Below are 21,895 nucleotides of genomic sequence, written 5' to 3'. Positions count from 1 at the left end.
ACATTTGCAAATTTGCAAAACTCCTTAAAATTTACTGATATAGAATTTACTTTTGCATGTAAATGTGTTTCTTGCTCCACTCGTCTTCCTCCAAAACATTTGTTCACTGTTTTATCACGGTGCAGCCAACCATGTTTTTTTTTGTTGAACATAATGCAAATTGCATATGAACAATCAACTCCTATTATTATAGTTATATATCATGCATTAACATTTTTTTAAGTTATATTCATGAGTTTTTTTTTAGATTGATCATCATCCATAGTGGATTGATTTTCCAACATGTGTTACTTATCCAACTTATTTGTTATGATTTTGTTTTTAAAACTTGATGATACATTTACGTTCCTGAAATCAACCAAAGTCGTCAGTTATTTATTGTTGCTGCGAGAAAATGGAGGTGGTGCCAAACACAAAGTAATATACATATAGGAATAAAAAATAAACAATTTATGACATTTAAAATGATTATTCTGTTTGAAAACTAATTTTTACCGCATTGAATATTGCACTGTGAATGATGGAGGTGGTAAACACAAAGTAATATACATAGAGGAATAAAAAACAAACAATTTATGACATTCAAAATGAATATTCTCTCATTCTTTTCTAAATTATTTAAAATTCTAAATAAATACACATCCTAAATTATTAAATATAGTACTTAAATAAAAAAAATTCAATAAATAAAATACCTAAATTATTTAAAATTATAAATAGATACAAATCCTAAATTATTGAATGTCATATTTAAATAAAAAGTTACAATAAATAAAATTCTTAAATTATTTTAAAGTAAAAATAAATAAAAATCATAAATTATTGAATGTCACACTTAAAAATAATAGAATAAATAAAATTCCTAAATTATTCAAAATTTTAAACAAAATTATAAATTATTTAATGTCCTACTTAAATAAAATATATGAAATAAAAAAAATTCTTAATAAATCAAAATTATTTAATGTCCCACTTAAATAAATATTTGAAATAAATAATTTTTTTTCTAAAATATTCAAAATCCTAAATAAACATAAACTCTAAGTTATTTTATGTGATACATAAATGAAATTTCAAAAGTTTTTAAGAATCCTAAATAAATACAAAATCAAAAATTATTTTATTTTCTATTTAAATAAAGATATAAAATAAATAACATTTCTAAGTTTTTCAAAATCCTAAATAAATAAAAATCCAAAAAAATTGTAATCTTATTCTTAAATAAAAATAGAAAATTAATCAAAATTCTAAATAAATCCACATCCTACATTATTTAATGTCATTTTTAGATAAAAATCTAAAATTAATAAAATTTCTAGATTTTCCAATATCATAAATTATTTTATGTCCTACTTAAATAAAAATTGAAAATAAATAAAATTAATATTTTTTTCAAAATCATAAATTAATATAAATCCAAAATATTTAATGTCATTCTTAAATAAAAAAAAATAACAAAATTTTAACAGTGTTATTCTACTTCTTGTGAAATTTAACAGTGTTATTCATTAAAAATTACGTAATAAACATCATATAAATTATAATTAAAAACAATATTGAGCAAAGTTTAATCATCATACAGTCAAAAATCTCAAATTACTACTATTAATAAAAAAAATATTATAAATAAGAAAATATTAATGTTATGTTTATATCCAAGTGATTATTATTCCCTTAAATAGAAAAATGAAAACAAATTTTGTTTGTTTCGATTCAGTTACAAGAATTGGAAAGAGATGATTTACGAGAAATGAATAAAAACAATTCCCTCAAATGTTATATATTAGAAATGAATAAAAATAATTCTCTGAATTATGCGAAAAAAAAAGTTAAAAAAATTACATAATATTATTAAAAAGTTAACTACCGTTAACTATTTTTTTATACAAATATAAAATAACACTTTATATATATTAAAAAAGAAAATATTATATATATTTATAATATAAATAAAAATAAAAGAATTAATTATAAAATTTATAACATAATTGATTATATATTAAACTTAATCTATTATGTTATAACTTGTATAATATATATATATATATATATATATATATAATTATTATAATAATATAATATAATAGTAATAAAATAAACATATTTATATAATAATAATATAAATGTCTTTATATAATAATTGTAAAAGAAAATGATTTAGTAAAATAAATGTAAAAAATATGAAATAAAAATAATAATATATTTAAAATTTAAAATCGTAATAATATATAAAAAAATTAATAAAATTATAAATAATAATAGTAATTAAAATAATTTTTTAAAATAATAATAATAAATTTAAACAATAAAAAATATAAATATAAATTACATAATTAATAATAATTAAAATAAATGGATTAAATAATAATATTAACAATAATAATAAAAAAATTGATTTTAATTTTGATTTGATTTTATGAAAATATTTTTTATATGTATTTATAATTAAAATGAATTATTTTTTTACATAAAAATTTATTTGAAGTTGAAATAAAAGTTTTTAATTTATTACATTCCTAAGTTTATAATTGAAAATTTTATTTTTATGATAATTTTTTATATTTTCGACAATGTTAAATAATTTATAGTTTTTCTGAAAATAATTATTTAACAATATCTCAAACAAAATTTATAAACTTTAATTAACTTAAATCTAAATAAAAAAATCTCATACAGATAATTAAATTTATTTATTTTATTTATGAACTAATTTAGGATTTTTATTTGTTTAGAATTTTGAATAATTTTATAAATTTATACTCTATTGAAATAATTTAAATGTAGTAATGCATGTGTTGAAGAATAAAGAGCATATCGATCCTAAGTATATAACATAAACACCTCCTTGAATTTTGAATGGATGTATATAACAATGTTTGCCATTCATCCTAAATATAAAGTACAATAAAAGCTTCTTCATCACAACAGTCAACCAAGGTATCCAATGTATGAAAATTAGTTTCATAGGTAAAAAAATCTGCTTTGATGTTTTCCAAATGGTGCTCCAAATTGGTCACACAATTTTTTAAAACTACTGAGTCAATGTAATTCAATGGCACGCTTTAAAAATGTTTTGTACAGCTGTTCAAGTTCATAATTGCATGCCTAAAATGTGGATCAGAAGCTGTTGTAGGTAAGATTTGCTCACAGAGAATCAACATTTCCAATCAAAAATTCAATTTCGTATATAAAAAAAATGTGTGTTGACTTTCCTGGAATGGTGCTCCATTGTTCTGACTTATGGAAAGCGAAAGCAATTGCCCAAGCTGCCAATTCATTAAGCTTTTGGTGGTAGAGCAAAAGTTTTGTGGTTTCCTTTCTCGAACGTTGTTTAAGTTGGCTGACAAAATAGAAAGTTGAATTTGGAAAATAACACAAAAACTGTCCTATTTTTTATTGTTTTATAACAGTCTTTGAATGAAGTTTATGACAGCAATGCACATTTTCTAATATTTTCTGTGTATAAAGTCGAAGAGGCATCCCAATGCTGTAAAAAGTATGTGCATAATTGTTTTTCTATATAATTGTTTTTCTATATAGCAGGCTTATTGTGGGCTTATTGTGGACAATGTGTTGTAACTATCAATTGAGGACAAGAGAGAAATCTTGCAAGATCATTAACTTATGTGTTTTTTTAAAAACATGTGTTTTGGGTTTTCCTTAACGGTGTCAAAAAGATGTTGACACATGCAAAGTTCAAACTCGAAAGCAGAAAAACAAGTGCATTTTGAAGGTGTGTTATACAATTAGGTAATGCAGTTAGTGACAATTTTATTTTTAAACTTTATAATTGGTATTAAAGTAGTTATTAAAATATATACACTTTATGCTTAAATATTGTAATTTTAAGATAGAATGGTATATGTAACACTAAGCTTTAAGTTTCTTCCCATCTCAATATACTAAATAATAGGCTGGTTATGGATTTGTTCTTTTAAAATTCAATCTAAATCTAATCCATATCTAATAAAATAGCATATTCATTTTCACTAGATTAAATTTATTTGGATTTTTTCAAATCCATTTAAAATAGATTAAAACTAGATTAAATATACTTTGTTAATTAAATTCAATCTACTTTGTAAATTATATTAAATCCAACTCTGTCAATTAGATTAAATCCATCTCGATCTGGGTTCTGGCCGCTTCAACTTGGCATAGACTTGGACCCACTCGACTCAACATGGCCCTAGGTTGACTTAACTAGACATGGACCCGGGTCAACTCGACTTGAATCCGAACCAACTCAACTTGATGTCGATTTGACCTCGGTTTGATGCCGACTCGACCTAGGCTTGGGGGTCAACTCGGCTATACATGAGCCCGGATCGACTCAGATCGACATGGGCTTGAACCAAATCGACTTGACATTAGCTCGATCAACTTGGCACCACATGGGCCTGGTGCCAACTTGACTCGACATAGGCATAGGCCGACTTGGCTCGACATGGCCTTAGGCTGACTTGGCTCAACTTGGGTACGAGTCCACTTAGATCGACATGGGCTCTGGCCGACTCATATCGACATGGGCCCAGGCTGCTTAGATCGACATGAGCCCATACCGACTTGGCTTAACATGGGCACGAGTTGACTCAGATCGACATGGGCTTAGGTCGACTCATATCGACATGGGCCTAGGCCGACCGAAATCGACATGAGCATGGGCTAACTCGGCTCGACATGGGTCTGGTACCGACTCAACCTTGGCTCCGTGCCGACTTGACTTTGACCAGGTCAACTGATGTGAGTTGATTTTAAGGTTACACATTTTAAGGAGTTTCACTTGTTTGAGTTTTTGATTTTAAACAAATATGGTGAGAAACCCAAAGAAGATTCCCATTGGACACGAACTTAACCAAGTGATTAAATAAATGTGAAGGTTCACTTCTAAAGGACAAAGAGAAAACACAATTATATGGTGTTGATGATGAAGAGGTGCAAAATTAAAGAACATATGATGGAAAGAAACAAGATGGAAACCGAATAAGAAAGGAAGAACACAATAACATAAAAAGAAATGGAAATGGCGCAAATAAGAAAGGAAAAAGATGAAGAAAACTTATGGAAAATGGGGCAAGGAATCACACCACTTGGAGGGTGAAGGAATTCCAATATGAGTGGTGAGAAGCCGCCACTTGAGGTGCAACACTCTAAAGATAAGACCCAAGAACAATTTAGAAGAGAAAACTCACTAATCACCTAAGCAAAGTTTCTCTTCTTAATTCAAATTCAAGTGTCAATACACGAGGCAATAGACCCTTTATATATGAAAGAGTGACTTGGAGGGCAAGATGAGTGAAGGGTAGAAAGAGAAGGGGAGAGGGGCTACCTAGGGGTTTTACTAGGGTCAAAACCGCCCCTTAAGCCTAGTTTATAGAAGCTAGGTTAAAAACCATAATCTTAGGTGCACGTGTCATGAAAAGTGGGCTTGACACAAACCCAATTATCTAAGTACACTTATATTTGTGCTATGTAAACATACTCTGGCTTATTTTCTTTTTGGACCCCCAAAGTGAACCCAATTTATTTATAAACATTTTTGTCTTGTAAAAAGACCAGAAGAAAGAACATTTAATGCTCTAGTCTATGCCCAATCCTTCTTCTATTGAGGTCATTCTGACATTTGGTGGGACCATGCCTTGGATATTGAGATAACAAATCAAAGTGTGAAGTGTCTCTTGTGTCCTTGGTCATTTGCTTGGCTATTTGGGTTGTATGACTGACTCAGCTCGACTTGGGCCCGGATCGACTCGGCTCGACATGGGCCAGTGATGACTCGACTCAACATGGACTCAATGCCAACTAGACCTTGGCCCGTTGTCAACTATGCTCGACTTGGGTCTGGGTCGACTCTTCTCAACTTGGACTCAGGCCAACTCTCCTCGAATTGAGCCCAAACCGACTCAGTTTGACTTGGGCTCAGGTAGACCAACTCAAAATCCAACCAAAAATCCATTTTGGATAATCAAAATATGTATCCAATTTATATCTAATTGATATCTAGTTAAAATGAATTGGATTTAAAATCCAAAAATATAGATTTAGATTTGAGATAAATCTATTTAAATGGATTAAAAATAATATGGATTTAGATAATTATAAATTGAATTTATCAATTTGTATTTTTTTCCCACCCTTAACTAAAAATTCAAGTCATCAAAACCTCAAAAGAATTAAGAATCAAAACCAATTTCTCTCAATCCCAATAAAAAAACTAAATCAATTACATGAAAAACCTCAAAGCAAAATTACAATAAAATGAAAAGAAAAAGGAAGAAACTTACTTTGAAAAAAAAAAGACTTTATGCTCTCACTGGCTTAAACAATTAGTGGCACAAGACACTTAAAAAATGAAAACTTAAATTCTTTTTAAAAATATGAAAGAAAAAGAAAAAAAAGTGAATATACTTATTTCGGTATGTTGTGATTCTACCTTTTTGTGAGATTTAACAATGTCATTCATTAAAAATAACGTAACAAACATCATATAAATCATTATTAAAGACAGTCGAAATTGATTGAGGAAAGCTTAATCATACCTAAAGTCAAAAGTGCAAAATTGGTAAATAGAAAAAAACCATAACAAATTTTGTTTACTTCATTACAAGAATTGAAAAGCATAATTTACAACAAATGAATAAAGAAGAAAGCTAAAAAAATACATAATATTATTAAAAATTTAAAAATATATTTAACTATTTTTTTTATACAAATATAAAATAAAATTTTATATATATTACAAAAAGAAAATATTATATATATTTATAATAAAAATAAAAATAAAAAAATTAATTATAAATTTATAACATAATTGATTATATATTAAACTTAATCGATTATGTTATAACTTTTATAATATATATAATTAATTATTATAATAATATAATATAATAATAATAAAAAATAAACATATTTATATAATAATAATATAAATGTATTTATATAATAATAGTAAAAGAAAATAAATTAGTAATATAAATGTAAAAACTATGAAATAATAATAATAATATATTAAAAATTGAAAATTGCAATAATATATAAAAAAGTAATAAAATTATAAATAATAGTAATTAAAATATATTTTTAAAATAATAATAATAATAAATTATAAACAATAAAAAAATATAAATATATATTACATATTTAATAATAATTAAAATAAATTTACTAAATAATATTAACAATAATAAAGGAATTAATTTTTATTTTTATTTGATTTTGTAAAAATATTTTTGTATGTATTTATAATAAAAATAAAAGTATTAAATAAAAATAAATTACTTTTTTTACATCAAAATTTAGTTGAAGTTGAAATAAAAGTTTTTAAAATTCATTACATTCCTAATTTTATAAATGAAAGTTTTATTTTTATGATAAATTTTCATTCCGGCAATGTTAAATAATATATAATTTTCTCAAAAATAATTATTTAATAATATCTTAAACAAAATTTATAAAATTTTAATTAACTTAAATTTACACAAAAATATCTCATATTTTATTATTTAAATATTTTTAAGAATAAATATAAATTTGTAAAGTTATATTTTATATATTTTTTTAAAAAATTCCTGTATAATAATCTTATTATTCACAAATTGCAATAATTTTTATTCACAAATTAACTTAATCCAGCCACTCACTTTTTTATTATTTTTATTTTACAAATTCACTTTTTCAAATAATTTTGTCAATCCAAATACAAACTAAGAAAAAAAAATAATGAAGTGCTGACACTAAGTTAATAATATCATTATTTAGACTCAAATGTTAAAATAGTACTACATGTAACTAGGTAAAATATAGAAAATCCGAAAATACCTAAAAGACAGAAGATCCCTAAATTCAATGAAAAGCTAAATTTTGCAGGAACACAGTATACAAGTAATTGATAAATTAGTATACATTTTACATACTGAATTATCCAAGTCAATTTTATTTTGTTCAATGTTATAAAGTAGCACCGTTTTAACTATTGGAGACGAAAATTGACATATATCCAAAAATTTAAAGGAGGCAAGGCATAAGGAGTTGAGTGATCAAAGTCTACACTCTTTTGTGGTATTTGTTTGACCATGACCACGTGACGAAACAAACCCCGTTTTCCGTTACCCCACAAATATCTCGTTCCGTTGGGTTGTCCAACAGAAACCCCTTTCCTCCGATCACCGGTTAAATGGTTCCGGCCACCGGTGACCGGCATCGACACCACCACCATTCCGGCCAGGCCTAACCCTTTCCAGATTCATGGATCCTTCTGATTCTCACTCCCACTCCCAGGAACAGGACGCGCCCAAGAAGAACGGCGTCGTATTTGTCATACTGCGATGGGTTCTTTCGATTGTCTTCCCCTTCCTCCTTTTTCTCTTGATTCCCTTTCTGGTTGGTTTGCTGATTCTCATGTTCGCCGATTTCTCTATCCCCAACCCCATTTCTCTCCCCTCACAGTGCAAAATCGTCTCCACCGGTTAGTTAGTTAATCTTCGATGCTTAGTTTGGGAACTTTTTTTTTTTCCTTTTGTTTTGTATTTTCGACACAGGGCAAAGTGTAGGAAGGTGTTAAAGCTGAAAATCAAAGCAGAGGAAGTTGATTAAGTGCTTGGATTGACAGATTTAACTTAGTTATTTTGGCTGCTCATACTGCTTGATTACTTAATTTTCAGTTCAAAATCAAAATGGTTATATTGAATTTCAAAATGATGTGGGAACTGGGAAATACTGACCTGCTTTGTGTAAGCATGTAGTTCTACAATTTTTATTTGTAATACATGTGTAAGCCTTAGACAATGCTTTTACCAAATTTTCCGTTCTGATGAATCTGAGTATACTTTGGAGGCCTTCAACCTGCAAGAATTTGAAATTTTGAAAGCTTTAAAAACTCTGTATTCTGGGGTAGATGCATGACAGCCCTTGTTAAGTTTGTCCTGAAAAAAACAGTCCTGATTGTTTCTTTTATCTTGATAGCAAAAATGTATATGCATATATTTCCATTAATTGATTTTTGAAAAGGCAAGCTAATTCTATATGCTGCCTTCAAATTACTTACACTTCCTTCTGATTGATTTGATTATGTTTCCCATACTGATCTTTGTATGATTAGTAATAGTCGCTTGCTTCAAAGATAATTGAATGCGTTATTGCTTGTTTTACTTCACACTACACTGTATGTCATAATTATTTTACAGGTGTTGATATCAGGTCATCTAAGATTTGCGAGCTTGGATTGTTAAATTATAAAGCAAAGGATGTGTTTCAGCATTTTGAAAGAAGCAAATTTCGTTGTCGTTATGATTACTATTGGGCTTCAGTATTCAAGGTTATTATAACTAATTAACGTTTTTATTATTTTAGTAAAAACAGATTTTTTTTGCTATAAGATTGAGAATGAAGATAAAATTTTATCCCTAACAATGACTATGAAATGGAAACTAGTGTTAATAAACAAGTTAAAAGTGTATTGCTGAAGTGTATTGGACTGTATCTCTGAGATAGAACCTCACAAAACTTTAGTAGTAATCAGTGGTAAAAGTTTTCTGTGGTCTGTGAACCTGTGGCTAACTGTTAGTAATAGTCCTTTCAAGAGCTTAGGTGTTAGTGCTGAATATATCCTTTCTGATCTATCTTCCTTATATGCTTATCTCTTTTGATTGAGAAACTTACACAGTTTTCTCTTCTTATCCAAGTTCATTGGGCAGTAAAGCTCTCCAATAGTCAGATCACTTGGCAAGGACAGCGAGAAATACCCTGGAAATTTCAATCTTATACTAAAGAGCTATAGAAATTACTCACTGTCTTAAGCTTTCCCCCCATTTGCTCCTCTCGCCCTCTCAAAAATTTGTTAATAGAACTGCTCCAAAGTCTAAGGATAAATCCAACATTCATCAATTATTTAGAACAGTGTATTGGACTGTATTTCTGAGATAGAACCTCACAAAACTTTAGTAGTAATCAGTGGTAAAAGTTTTCTATGGTCTGTGAACCTGTGGCTAACTGTTAGTAATAGTCCTTTCAAGAGCTTAGATGTTAGTGCTGAATATATCCTTTCTCATCTATCTTCCTTATATGCTTATCTCTTTTGATTGAGAAACTTACACAGTTTTCTCTTCTTATCCAAGTGACATGTATCTAAATATAGAGCATGCTAGCATATCTGACAACCAATACATTGTGCATCAGTATGCACACAACTCATCTATGGTTTATTTTTTAATGGTTACGATGACTAGAGAGTTAGGCAATCTTTTTGGGTGGCTATAAATAATATATATAAGCATTGTTTCAGGTAGAATATAAAGATCACTTTTCTGGTCAGACACAAGTTGCATTTGCTGAGGCTCCAAATGAGGCCCTTCCTCTTTATTGCAGGCCTAATTTTGGTGCTGCATGGCTGACACAATATAAATTTAAGGTAGGGGTCTCAACTTGTGGGCCTTTTGTATTATGTTGTCTAGCTGAACCTCTTTGATTGGATGTATATTTCATAATGACGTCTTATATAATAAAATTTGCAATATTTACCAGTTCAACAGAGTTCTAAATATTATGCCATTTTTAATTTTCTCTTTCCTTTATTAGGTCAATGAGACTTATAATTGCTGGTACACATCTGGCATTTCCAAAGTTCGTTTACGTCAAGATAATCTTTTTGGCTGTCATGCCCACCAGCAGTCTACTCTTGAAAAGAGTAGACAATATTCTACCATGTGAGTACTCTATACTATTTTCATATATTCGATTGTGCGTTTTCTATGAAAGTATAGGTTATATTACTAAATTAAAATGGGACTGCAGAATGAGAATTCTGAAACTAATAATTGTAAGCTTCACATTTACAGGAGTTATTATTCTCTGTTCAACTATTAGTTGCATTTTTGTTTTATGTCAAGGAAATAATAGAATTTTGTATACTTTAATCCAAATCCGAGGCCTCTGTATCAAGGTGATAAGGGTTCTGAATGCTAAAGAAATGAATGAACAAAGAGGCCTAGGCAATTTGAGAGTGCTCACTCTTTTCTGAAAGTCCCAACTCCCGACTAATTTCTGCCTCCCTCTCACCATCCCATTGCTGTGTTGTAGAGCCTCCACAACAGAATTCTCATGCTCCCCTTTCTCCTTGCCAGCTCAGCAGTCAGTTACATAGGAATTAATATTGTTTCCTCTCTCTGTTAGCTATGATTTCCTTGGCACCCAGCTTTTACCCTTTTGTCCACACACCCTGGTTACTCTTGGGGTCCTATCATTATTATTTAATATAAATTTAACTGATTAATTCATGATAACTCCTTGATATACCTAAGAAAACAAATAGTGGAGAATCTTTTTTTTTTCAATCAATCTTTAGTCCATGTATAAAATCTCTAGTTAATATTCTTTGTACCAAAGGTTCTGTGAACGCATAATTATTATTGTTTCTAGACAGGAAGTGTTGAGATATAGTCGTTTCTCATGGTAAAGATATCTTATGAAGAAAAATATGAAAATCCCCGCTGATCATAACAAGTTAGTGATGTCGATTGTGAACACAGTGAAAGCTAGGCTACTTGGATGGGGTTGAATTGTATTACTACCTTTTATTTCTGGTAACGTTGTTTATTACAGAAAATTGAGCGGTCTGTTATATCTTCTCTGAGTCGTTAATTATGTATAAAGTCAATGAACTTCAAGACTGGAATGAGTATTGAATTTGATTTGAGAGTTATAGGTGAGGGTGGTCATAGCCCCCAATCTGTCATCCTATAAGAGCTGGTGCTTCCATGACAGTGCAGTATTGACAACCTAAACTTATAAATTGTACATTGTGATTTTTTTTTGTATCAAGATAATTATTTTGTTTGAGTAGCATTTCATATAAATATATGTAGTTTAATTACAAAAACAGTATTTTTTATCAAACAATTAGCTTATAAGTATAGATATCCTATTAGGGCTATGGAGATGGCAATATCCTGGTTATCCGGAAGAGGAAGGACCAAGCATTGGAGGTGGGAAACTTTAGCTGGAGTTGTAAGTGGATTCTTAACTTCATTGATTTCCATAACCTTCATTAGGTTCGCACATATACTGCTATCGTCTATATATCAATCTTTCACAACATGGATATTTCCATGGCGTGTCAATGCTGTTTTCATCAGGCGCTCTTGTTTTCTTTTGGCATACTTATCTTTTGTGGCTTGGTTAGCTATAGAATATGGGAAGAGACTTGGTCTCATGGACATATTTAGTTTCCCTAAATTATAGCACTGGTTTTTTAAGAAGAGCAGTGTCCTTTTCACAGAATCCCAATGTAATATTATAGCTGCAGCAGGTGATATTCTTGTTCCATGATAAATGAGTGTTGCTCCGTGTAACGAAGTCATGTACAGTTCGAGGAGGGGAGGAATGAAAACTGCATTAGTTTACAGTAAACGGATTCATTTACTATTAAAAGAAAGAATGTTAAGCTTAGTTAAAACAGTAATTGTATCTTACATGTCGGATCTGTTTGAAATGCTGGTGAGTCACCTATGCACTATTTAAAAAAGTTGTAAAAGTCATTACGGTAGCATTTGGTTTGTTGGAATGATTTTTGTGGACATGAGAATGAAATGAAATTACCATTTATTTTTCATGTTTGATGTCATGGTCATGAAAGGAAAAATGTAACCTAACCTTGAACATGCGAATCATTTGCAAATCAATCCCAAATTCTAAATATATGCAAATTATTTGTCAATGTTAATAAATGTTCTAAAATAAATCTTATACTACATAACAGTAATACACCTTGATAAAAACACCTTTGTTTACTCAATATATCGATTATAGAAATTGCAGTCATCTCTTCATTCTTCAAATGCATGGTGCAAATAGTATCTGTGTTATTTCAGAGTTTGCTTATATCAGGCTATCTAAAATGATCCTGAAGATTGAGAACGTATATAAAGTGGTTCATTGCATGGACAACTTTTGATGTTTTTTATATTTCGAACACCATTTTCTATCTTCAATAATATTATTGGGCCTTATTAGATTCAGTATAATTAGAGATAACAATTGACGTATCATTTCAATCAATTGTTTGAATGTTTATTTCCACTAATTGTTCAACAGTATCATATTCATATTTTTTTAGTACACAGGTGCTCTTTGAAAATGTTGCAGTCAAATTTGTTTCGAGAATTATTGTTTATAGCTAGCAATTTGACTCTAGTAATGACATAATTTTATGATTTGATTCTGAGATCATATTGAAAACTTTGAATCAAAAACCTTTTTCTGGATTTTGACAAGTCAAGCAAGGTAGTTGAATGACGTGTATGAGTTAAAATCTTATTTATCTGAATAGATTAAGACCTTGATTTGTATGATTAAGACCTTATTTCGTTCGGTTACTACTAAAATATGGATTTAGTTCTTAAGAATAAAAATTGTTTTAGTTCTCTAATTTAGTGTTTAGGCGTTAAAATAATATCTTCTTATTTTTAAAGAATTAAAATAAAGAATTTAAAATTTGAAGAACCAAAATTATAATAATATTAAGTTTTAGAGACTACAAGCATAATTAAGTCCTGTTCATAGGTTAGTTGTATGAAATAATTTTTTAATTATACTCAGCACAAGTTCTCAAGTTGCTAAATATTAGTTTCTGTTTGAATAAAGTGCAAGTTTTTTAACAAATTGGTTTGACTCTAATTTTGAATTTGAGAGAAATGTTACAAAAGTGAAGATATGTACCAATGCGAGTGTCAGGTTAATTTAACAAACTCATGTGATTTTTTTTAAAAATTTAACATAATGTTTAAATTTAAAAAATATATATAAATAGATAAGTAGTATTTAAATGCATTAGTCCATAATGGAAAAAAAATCGTATTTCAATTCATTACTTTTATAGGTAATAATTCCTTTTTTAATATTTATAACGAAGTTTCAAAACAAAAAATTCAACTGAAATTATTTTTTAGAAGAAATTATATGTAATCACGCTACTTTTTTTTTTCTATTTTCTCATACTCTTAAAGTCATATGATCTTATATGAAGTTTTTGAATATCAAAGTCGTCACATAACATGACTTTCATATTTTTTTTTAATATATTGAAAGTCCAGACATACGACTTTCTTTTATTTAAAGTTGTTTTTGAACATATAATTTTATTTACTTAGAAACTGATGCTGTTTATGTTTCATTTAATTCAATCTTTTTAATATTGAAAATACAATCACTTAAATTTTTTATGATTGTAATGACTTTTAAAATAATTTTGCAGTTTTTTAATGATGTAAAAAAAATAAAAAAAAATTGTATTTTTTTTCAAGTAAAAGAAATTGCAGATTAGTAAGGAAGATAAATACTATAATATATGATATTTATTGCATACATAAACAAATTTTTAAATTTTGACATTGGTTCTAGAAGAATTTTTTTATTTTCAATTGTCTTCATATAACTATAATTTCATTTGGATTTAACTAATTTTATTATTATACGCTTGCATAAACATTATCACACAAAAAAATTGTAATGACTTACTAATTCATTATATATTTTTCATATAATAGATACTTTCGATTTTTACTTTTTAGTTAAATTGAAAAAGTTTAATTGCTCTTAATACATCAAATGAAGTTTAGTCTGAGTTTTACTCACATCTGTTAACTAATCAACTAATTGATTACCTAGATATTACACCATGAAAAAAATTAGTGACAATTAGTTTCTATTATTCAGGTAAGTTATTTATTATTTTTAATTAAAATATTTTTTAAATACAAAATATTATTATATTCAATTGTTTTAAAAAGCCTTCTATGGTCATTAATAATTTTTCTTTAAAATTTAATTAAATGTAATAACATTTTTTTTATATTTAAAGGAATTATTTTAGTTAAAAATAATTCAACCTATAGTTAATTATATAGATAACTTATCTTCTCCGCAATTCAATGTTCAGCTAAACCTTTCACTCATTAGTTAATTTATGTGAGTAAAACACAAGTGAAATTATAATTATGGTACAGATAACGGGCAATTTTTTCTCATTTTGCTCAAAAAGAATTTGCAAATACTTGTTGTATATTTCAACCTAATAAAAATCATATAGATTGAATTTTAAATATTAAGATAAGAAGGGGAAAATCCTTGTGGATCTATTTAAGGTCTACATAAATATTTTAATTAAGATGAATTATTAATAAACTCGGATAATATGAAAGTGAATTTTAAACCTAATTCAATTTTATAAAATCAACCGATTTAATAAAGTGAAATTTATATCTATATTTATGTATATATAAAGTGATAATAGATTGACAATCTTGCACTAGATTAGAACTATAGAGAAAATTTGTTTTTTTATTAAAATTGAACAAGTTTAAAATTGTATTTTACCACTAAAATTTGTAAACGGATGTCTTCCATTTTGTAATTGTCAAATGATTCTTCTAATAATGTTCTTTGAGGAGAAATTGAAGGCATAACTTTCAATCATAATAATGTGTAGGTTGATGCACTCATCTAAGACTCAAAATCCCTTAGAAGCATACAGATAATGAGAATGGTTTAATTTACCATATCCACGTCCACTGTTCTTGTCTCTAAAATCTTGAATAAGAGTTAGATTTTACCAAATACATTATCACACTAATAATTTAGAGATCCAAGCAATTAAATTTACCAAGAGATTCCAGAGGTTCACTATTTACCATCAAATGCTCTAAAACTGTGTCCCCCTTAAGTTAACTGTAGTAAGATTTCTCAGCAGAATGTGGTAAGGAAACAAAACATTAGATCTTTCCAGTTTCAGAAAGAATTCTTTCAATCTCTTCAAGCAGACGCTCCTTTTCATCTGCCAACTCTTCATTCTGCTTCTGAAGGTCCTCTATCTGCTTTGTCTGTTCAGAATCCTTCCTGAAAATTTACAGTGTTTGAGTTCAGTATATCAAATTTATTCAGTCCTTTTGTATAGTGCAGACAAAGTCTAACTGCTAATTCAATTCATTTTCCTATGTCTTACATTTTGGAAATTATATGAAGCATCCGTGTTCATGTCATAACAGTGTCCCCAGTGTCCCCGTGTGTTAGTACTACATATGTTTTAAGTCTTTCAAGTTCAAACTAGTTCTAGTCTATATTTTTAAAACAATGATTTTGGTTCTTGTATATTGTTTATAATTGGTGGATTAAGGCAACCAAAAGACATTATAGACTAACAGTGAATTGATTTTGATTACCTATTCATGAAGGACAAGTTAAGTTTGAGTGATCGAACTTCCTTCTCAAGGGTTTCACACCTCTTCAAGACAGCTTGCATGTCAGAAGGAACTGATGGTGTCAAATTTCTTTCCTTTGCCTCAGCCATTCTGATTCACAATGTTATCATTAGAATAAGCCTTAAAAAGGTTAAAGCTATAACAAATACAATATTACATAGAATGAGACTGTCTGTTTATTTTCACATACTTCCTTGAACGCTCCACTCTACGCTTTTTTGTGGTGTCACCTTTCTCCTCTGCACAATCATTTGGTAAGAGGGTCATAGTCAAATTATGAAAAGAACACCTTAAAATTCAGCACTTTCTCTACATATTTGTCACATGGCCAAATAACATGAAATGCTGTTTGAAAATTGACCAGAAGGTGAAATTTGCTGTAAAAGTAAATCTTTGAACCACTAAGAAAAATGTCTACCCTGCAAGATTTGACCAGGTAATGCTATTTGCATAAGTGTTCATTGAAAGAAAGAGCTATTAGCAACAAAACCATTACATTGCTTCATAATAATCTTGACCTGAGTTTTCTAATATTAAGGTCAAAAAAAGCTTCACAACAGGTCAAGCAATAGAGAGAATCAAAGTTATAAAGTATTCTTTAGAGCAAAATAGATCCATTTAACATAAAATAATAAATGGCTACCTGAAACAGCTGATGTTATAGATCCGTATCTTTCTAGACTTTTTCTCTGCATAATTTAGCCAGATTAATTCATATTTAAAAAAAAAGTTAAAATATTTTGGTAAAGTCACAATTGAAAATAAAATAGGTTATACCTTCCGGTCATCTTTTATATTGTCCATTATCTGTTCTCTGACACCTGCATTTCCACAGAAAACACACTGTAATAAAAATAAATGGACACAAATTTAAATAATCAAGAAAAAAATCATTTTTTACCTAATATGTTTTGTGTAAAGGATTTTGATTTAAGTGATACTTGTGTGCTACTAAGTATGATTATATAAGAAAAGTGAAGTAATTACTGTGGGGGCTTCAAGTTAGTAGTCACAGCTTTGGTGCATTGATTTTCACATAAAATGCTACCAAATTCAACTGATTTCAATTCCTGAGCATAATGTTCCATCCATATTGCTTTTTCCAAAACTTAATAAATAGGAAAATGGAGAAAAAACAGATAGAAATACCTAAGCAAATGAATATGATGCAAGAAGTGAAATGAACACTGATTTAGGCCAACTAATGCAACTCCATCATCATGTAATTTTTATACCTTTGACCCTGTTTTGAGTATTTTCTGAACTTCTGCTCACTCCCACTTGTTTCCACGAGCTTTCACAAAGATTTTGATTTGAATTGCTGGGACCTTCACATGCATCTAAACCAGAAGAGATTACTGGTGCAGCAGCAGAAGATTCGCTTTGAGAAGGTTCTCGGGAAGCATTTCCCACATATGTTAGATTTGTCTGATTTGCAAAACCATCTGAGCCAAAGTAAACTCCAGGATCCTTAATTTGACCAGTAGAGGCTCCTTGCACATTTATTACCTTTTGATGATTCCAATTTTCCTGTTCTTCACTGAAACCAATTTGGAAAAGTGGTTCTTGATGACAAAAAAGTCCATTTAAGCTATCTCCTGCAGCTTCTTTCTCAACTTGGTTCCATAGTCTCTTGCGTTGTAATGTACCCTTTAGCATACTTACACAAGATGATACTTTATCAGCATTAGCCAATTGATGACCGTGGAAGGTAGATGAAGATGAGTTTGATGGAGACATGAATGTTCCCTTTTGGCTTGGAAGCTCACGCACAGTAATGTAATCAAAACCATTAAAATTTGCAATTTCTTGCTTTGTAGTGTCCACAACATGTTGAGGGGCCATGCTCATTGATTCCATTCCTTGTTTTGTTTGAGCATTTTGCATTTCAGTATACCTCCGCCTGAGAATAAGTGGTTTTAAATTTCTCAGACAAATAGTTCATTAACTCACAACAACAATGAAGTAAACATGTAAAACTTTAGGATCTAACGTATGACTTTGCATAGATGTAACCATAGAAAAAACAACAGATGCAATGGTACCTCAATTCAGAGGACCGGCTTCTTGTTACTCTTTGATCACTAAGAAACCATGCCTGCATTAATAATTAGACATTGAATGACCATGAAGCTTTGTGAAACTAAAGCTTAAGCAATGAGTTTGGCATATACAAACCTTGGCCAGAAACAGGTCACTGCTGGATTGTAGTTCTCTGTTAACAGGATCTCTGAAAAAAATTGGCAGTCAGCAAAGCAATAATATTGAACAACTTTCTAAATCATAACATTTATTGAATTGCTGACAAAGAAAATCACAATAAAGATAATAAGGAAGAAATAATAAAGTCCAATGAAATCAAATTATGTTTGAAAAGATTTCTTAAGTATAGTAGTTTGAGGAAGACTACAACAATTACCCGATTTGAAAATTGATGTCACCTGAAACACCATTGACCAAAAGGTTATTTTGCGTGTATAATTTGTCATTGTTTCTTCCCTCTGAAGCTATATTAACATGTTGGTGATTAGACACATTATTTGCTAGTTCGGTGGAGATCCTGCAGCAAAATTTCAAAACAAAACACGGATAAGGACTTATGCTTCAGGAAATTCGTGTGTTGCCCCAGAAAATATATAACTAAAACTTAAAATTATTGAAACCATGATTCAATGAAGGATGAATCGGAAAACCACAGTTAATTTCAACTGAATATCTTGATTAACACTATCATGATAGACATACCTTTTTTAATTTTGAAATTCACCCAACTAATACTATAAAACATGTTTCTTTCTCTAACATACTCACCTCTTTGATAATCGACTGTTTAGTCCCATGCTTGATGAATTGTATCCCTGATTTAGAAAACAGATATCATCAATTGAAAAAAGTGTAAGCAGAAATGAAGCATGAAAAATCTCTACACAGCATTAATTCATCATCAAGAAAACTAAAGAGGTGTCATATTATTGTGTATTTGCAGAAATCACAACAGTACTTAAAAGTATAAACTCTGGTCAACTAAAGATCATAAAAATAGAGGAAAATAATTCCACTCTAGAAGAAGAAAATTTTCGTATTTGTTGTGGCCTGGTAATCCAACCCTACATGACATAACATTCTTTAGATAAAATCCAAATTGCCTCTCTTTTGTTGGGGTAAGAGCTTCACATGTTAAAATGACAATATTTGTTCATCATTCTTTTTGTTTGCTCTGCTGTTTTGTTCAACCAGTGTTTCTTTAAACCTAAGGAGAAAAACCAGTGAACCTTGATGCTTCAATTAAGATCCACAAATAAATCCTCATTAATCTTTACTCTTTACCTTCTTCACGACCAATTGTCGTGTGATATTGTATGTATCCTTGTATATTATAATTTAAGAAGACAATACCAACTAATTGAACAGCCTTCATTTCACTTCAAAAATCTTATCAGGGTGAAATATAATAGAGTATCAATAGAAGAAGATTCATGAAAGGTAGTATGCTTTTTAACGTAGAAATCTAATTCTGACTGAAAGACACCAAAAGCACATGAGGAATCTAAGTCGTGTTCTTAAGTTATAGAGGATGTGGGGTTTCACATATTCTCTTGGTAGGGAAAGTGATCATGAATGAGACCCAGAAGACTGGTAGTTACTGAATTTTTTACTTCCTATGCTCCTCTCTTAATCATAGTCAACCAGTATATGTGCTCAAATATACAGTAGAAAGAGATGTGAAGTTCAGAAATTCTTTAGAATCTTGAAAGGATAATATGTATGTCCAGCAAAATGGCATCAAGGAAATTTCCTGCTTTGATCTTATATTCAACACAAACAAGAACATAAACAACAAACATCAAAGTAACATGATCATATATCATATATAGTGGCTTGCCTCTCCATTTGTTAACCAACGTTTAAAGAGCTCCTCACTGTCGGTGCGAAAGCTTTGTGAAACGGCCTTGAAACCTAACATATCCATTGTAGGCACTGGCATACCAATAGGACTCTCCATCACTGTCTTCAGGAACAACTCCTCACTTGAATTCTTGTATAAGCCAGAAAAACCCCTCCCTTCCATTTCCTTGAGCCTCAGATCAACACTAATTGAACTGCTTGATACTGTTTTCAACTCAAGTTTGGTTGAGCCTTTCAGGTTTCACAACAAAGCTTTCAGCTGAATTCTGTGTCGTATATGATAATACCATCATCCAAAACCAGAGGAATAAATAGCCTACTTCATTTTTAAAACGTATATATCACTCTCTGAAAATTCAACCCCACAATCCAAGCCTCTAAACTCTGTCAAAATAGTTATAAAAGGAAGAAAAAAAACAAAGAGTTGATGAGTAACAGTACAGAAACGGTTTTATCCAAAAAGAATAAAACTAACATGCAACACAGGAACATGTCCCTGCAAAAATCAACACGTGAAACATCACAAAAACAGTTCTACAGAAAAACGAACTGTGTTAGGACTCAGTATTTACTTTGTTCCATGTCAAGCTTAATAGTAAATTCTTTTCCTCACTAAATTAAACAAATATCAGAACAGTGGCCCAATAGTGAAAAATAAATTCTCTAAAGATTCTTTGCACCATTCATTTGTCTCTTGTGTGCTACCAAAGTGAAAATGTTGCGGCGGTAAATGAAGTCTTGAATGGTTAGAAACCGCGTGGAATTTTAATGGGCAGGTTTAAAAGTAAGAAAAGTTTATAGCTTTTGAAGGAAGCAAAGAGAATCATTACATTAAAATAATGAGGATTTGGTGATCTTAAGCACTAAACAAATGCCGCAGGTGGTGCAATTGGAAGAAGTTAGTGTGAAATGGACGTTGAGGAATATTCATTGGATTTTCTGATTTTAAAATTGGAAGCTGTTGAGATGGTGCTTTCATTGTTGGCCAAGCACCGCAGCAACGTTCTTTCAACTCTCTTCCACACAGTAATTTCTTCACAGGATATGAAAATCATTGCTCAGTGCTGCTTACATGGTAAATTCCTTCATGTCTTATGAATAGTTGCAGAAAAAGATTTACATTTCAAGCTTTATATTATCACCATTTTTGTGAGAGCAGAAGGATGAAGTTAAAACTAATAAGAAATCATTATTGAAAAACATAAAAAAAAAAGTTAAAAATAATTTATACATAAAAATGACTTATAAAGACTCTTTTATATTAGCTTTTTTTTCAAAATATACAGTATAAAAAACATTTCACGTTTTTCTAATTTTCATGCCCTAAAAATGTTTATTCAAATACCCTTTTATCTTATTTTCTTACTTTTGAAACTAGTTCATTTGTTTTTTTCTTAAGTTGTGTTTCAATAGGTTAGATAAATTATGAGAATCATTATATAATTAAATTAGGAGTTTAAAGGCTTATAATATTTCACTTTCTCTTAAGTTAAAAAGTGTAAAACTATTTTCTTTAATGATTAATGTATTCAGGTTCAATTTAGTTTTTCTTTTATTTTATGTGGTTGTATTTCTTGTACTATAAAAATAATAATATTGCATTTAAAACATCTATACTATTATATAAAGATGATATATAGTTTAGTATTTTTCATTGATATCATCTTTTAATTAGATAATTTTATCCTTTAACAAATAAATATAATATATTTTTTAGTTAAAAAAATAAATAATTGAAT

At 29.2% G+C, this 21,895-nt stretch overlaps 2 protein-coding genes across 5 annotated transcripts; one reads left to right on the top strand and one right to left on the bottom strand.

Moving 5' to 3' along the window:
• The first annotated feature begins 7,983 nt into the window (after window positions 1-7,983).
• LOC137811149 (uncharacterized) lies at window positions 7,984-12,607 on the top strand. 3 transcript variants are annotated; one of them, XM_068612772.1, is made up of 6 exons: window positions 7,998-8,467; window positions 9,186-9,316; window positions 10,283-10,408; window positions 10,576-10,703; window positions 11,925-12,003; window positions 12,305-12,607. In XM_068612772.1, exons 1-6 carry the CDS (start codon window positions 8,248-8,250, stop codon window positions 12,329-12,331), a joined length of 711 nt encoding a protein of 236 aa, XP_068468873.1. In that variant the 5' UTR covers window positions 7,998-8,247; the 3' UTR covers window positions 12,332-12,607. The 3 variants fall into 3 exon arrangements, with proteins under 3 accessions (XP_068468871.1, XP_068468873.1, XP_068468872.1); XM_068612770.1 differs by having other exon boundaries at window positions 7,984-8,467; window positions 11,925-12,607; XM_068612771.1 differs by having other exon boundaries at window positions 8,019-8,467; window positions 9,199-9,316; window positions 11,925-12,607.
• Window positions 12,608-15,496: 2,889 nt separating this feature from the next.
• Window positions 15,497-20,943, bottom strand: LOC137811148 (protein CYCLOPS-like). 2 transcript variants are annotated; one of them, XM_068612769.1, is made up of 12 exons: window positions 20,837-20,943; window positions 20,134-20,540; window positions 19,062-19,108; window positions 18,670-18,810; window positions 18,429-18,480; window positions 18,296-18,348; window positions 17,486-18,153; window positions 17,028-17,071; window positions 16,894-16,939; window positions 16,441-16,489; window positions 16,212-16,340; window positions 15,497-15,888 (listed from the first exon to the last, which is right to left on the bottom strand). In XM_068612769.1, exons 2-12 carry the CDS (start codon window positions 20,317-20,319, stop codon window positions 15,765-15,767), a joined length of 1,539 nt encoding a protein of 512 aa, XP_068468870.1. In that variant the 5' UTR covers window positions 20,320-20,540; window positions 20,837-20,943; the 3' UTR covers window positions 15,497-15,764. The 2 variants fall into 2 exon arrangements, with proteins under 2 accessions (XP_068468870.1, XP_068468869.1); XM_068612768.1 differs by having other exon boundaries at window positions 20,729-20,930.
• Window positions 20,944-21,895: the final 952 nt, after the last annotated feature.

The sequence above is a fragment of the Phaseolus vulgaris genome, chromosome 2, assembly GCF_000499845.2.
Source record: "Phaseolus vulgaris cultivar G19833 chromosome 2, P. vulgaris v2.0, whole genome shotgun sequence".
In the NCBI taxonomy this organism is placed as follows: domain Eukaryota; kingdom Viridiplantae; phylum Streptophyta; class Magnoliopsida; order Fabales; family Fabaceae; genus Phaseolus; species Phaseolus vulgaris.
This window is presented reverse-complemented; position numbering and strand designations above follow the sequence as displayed.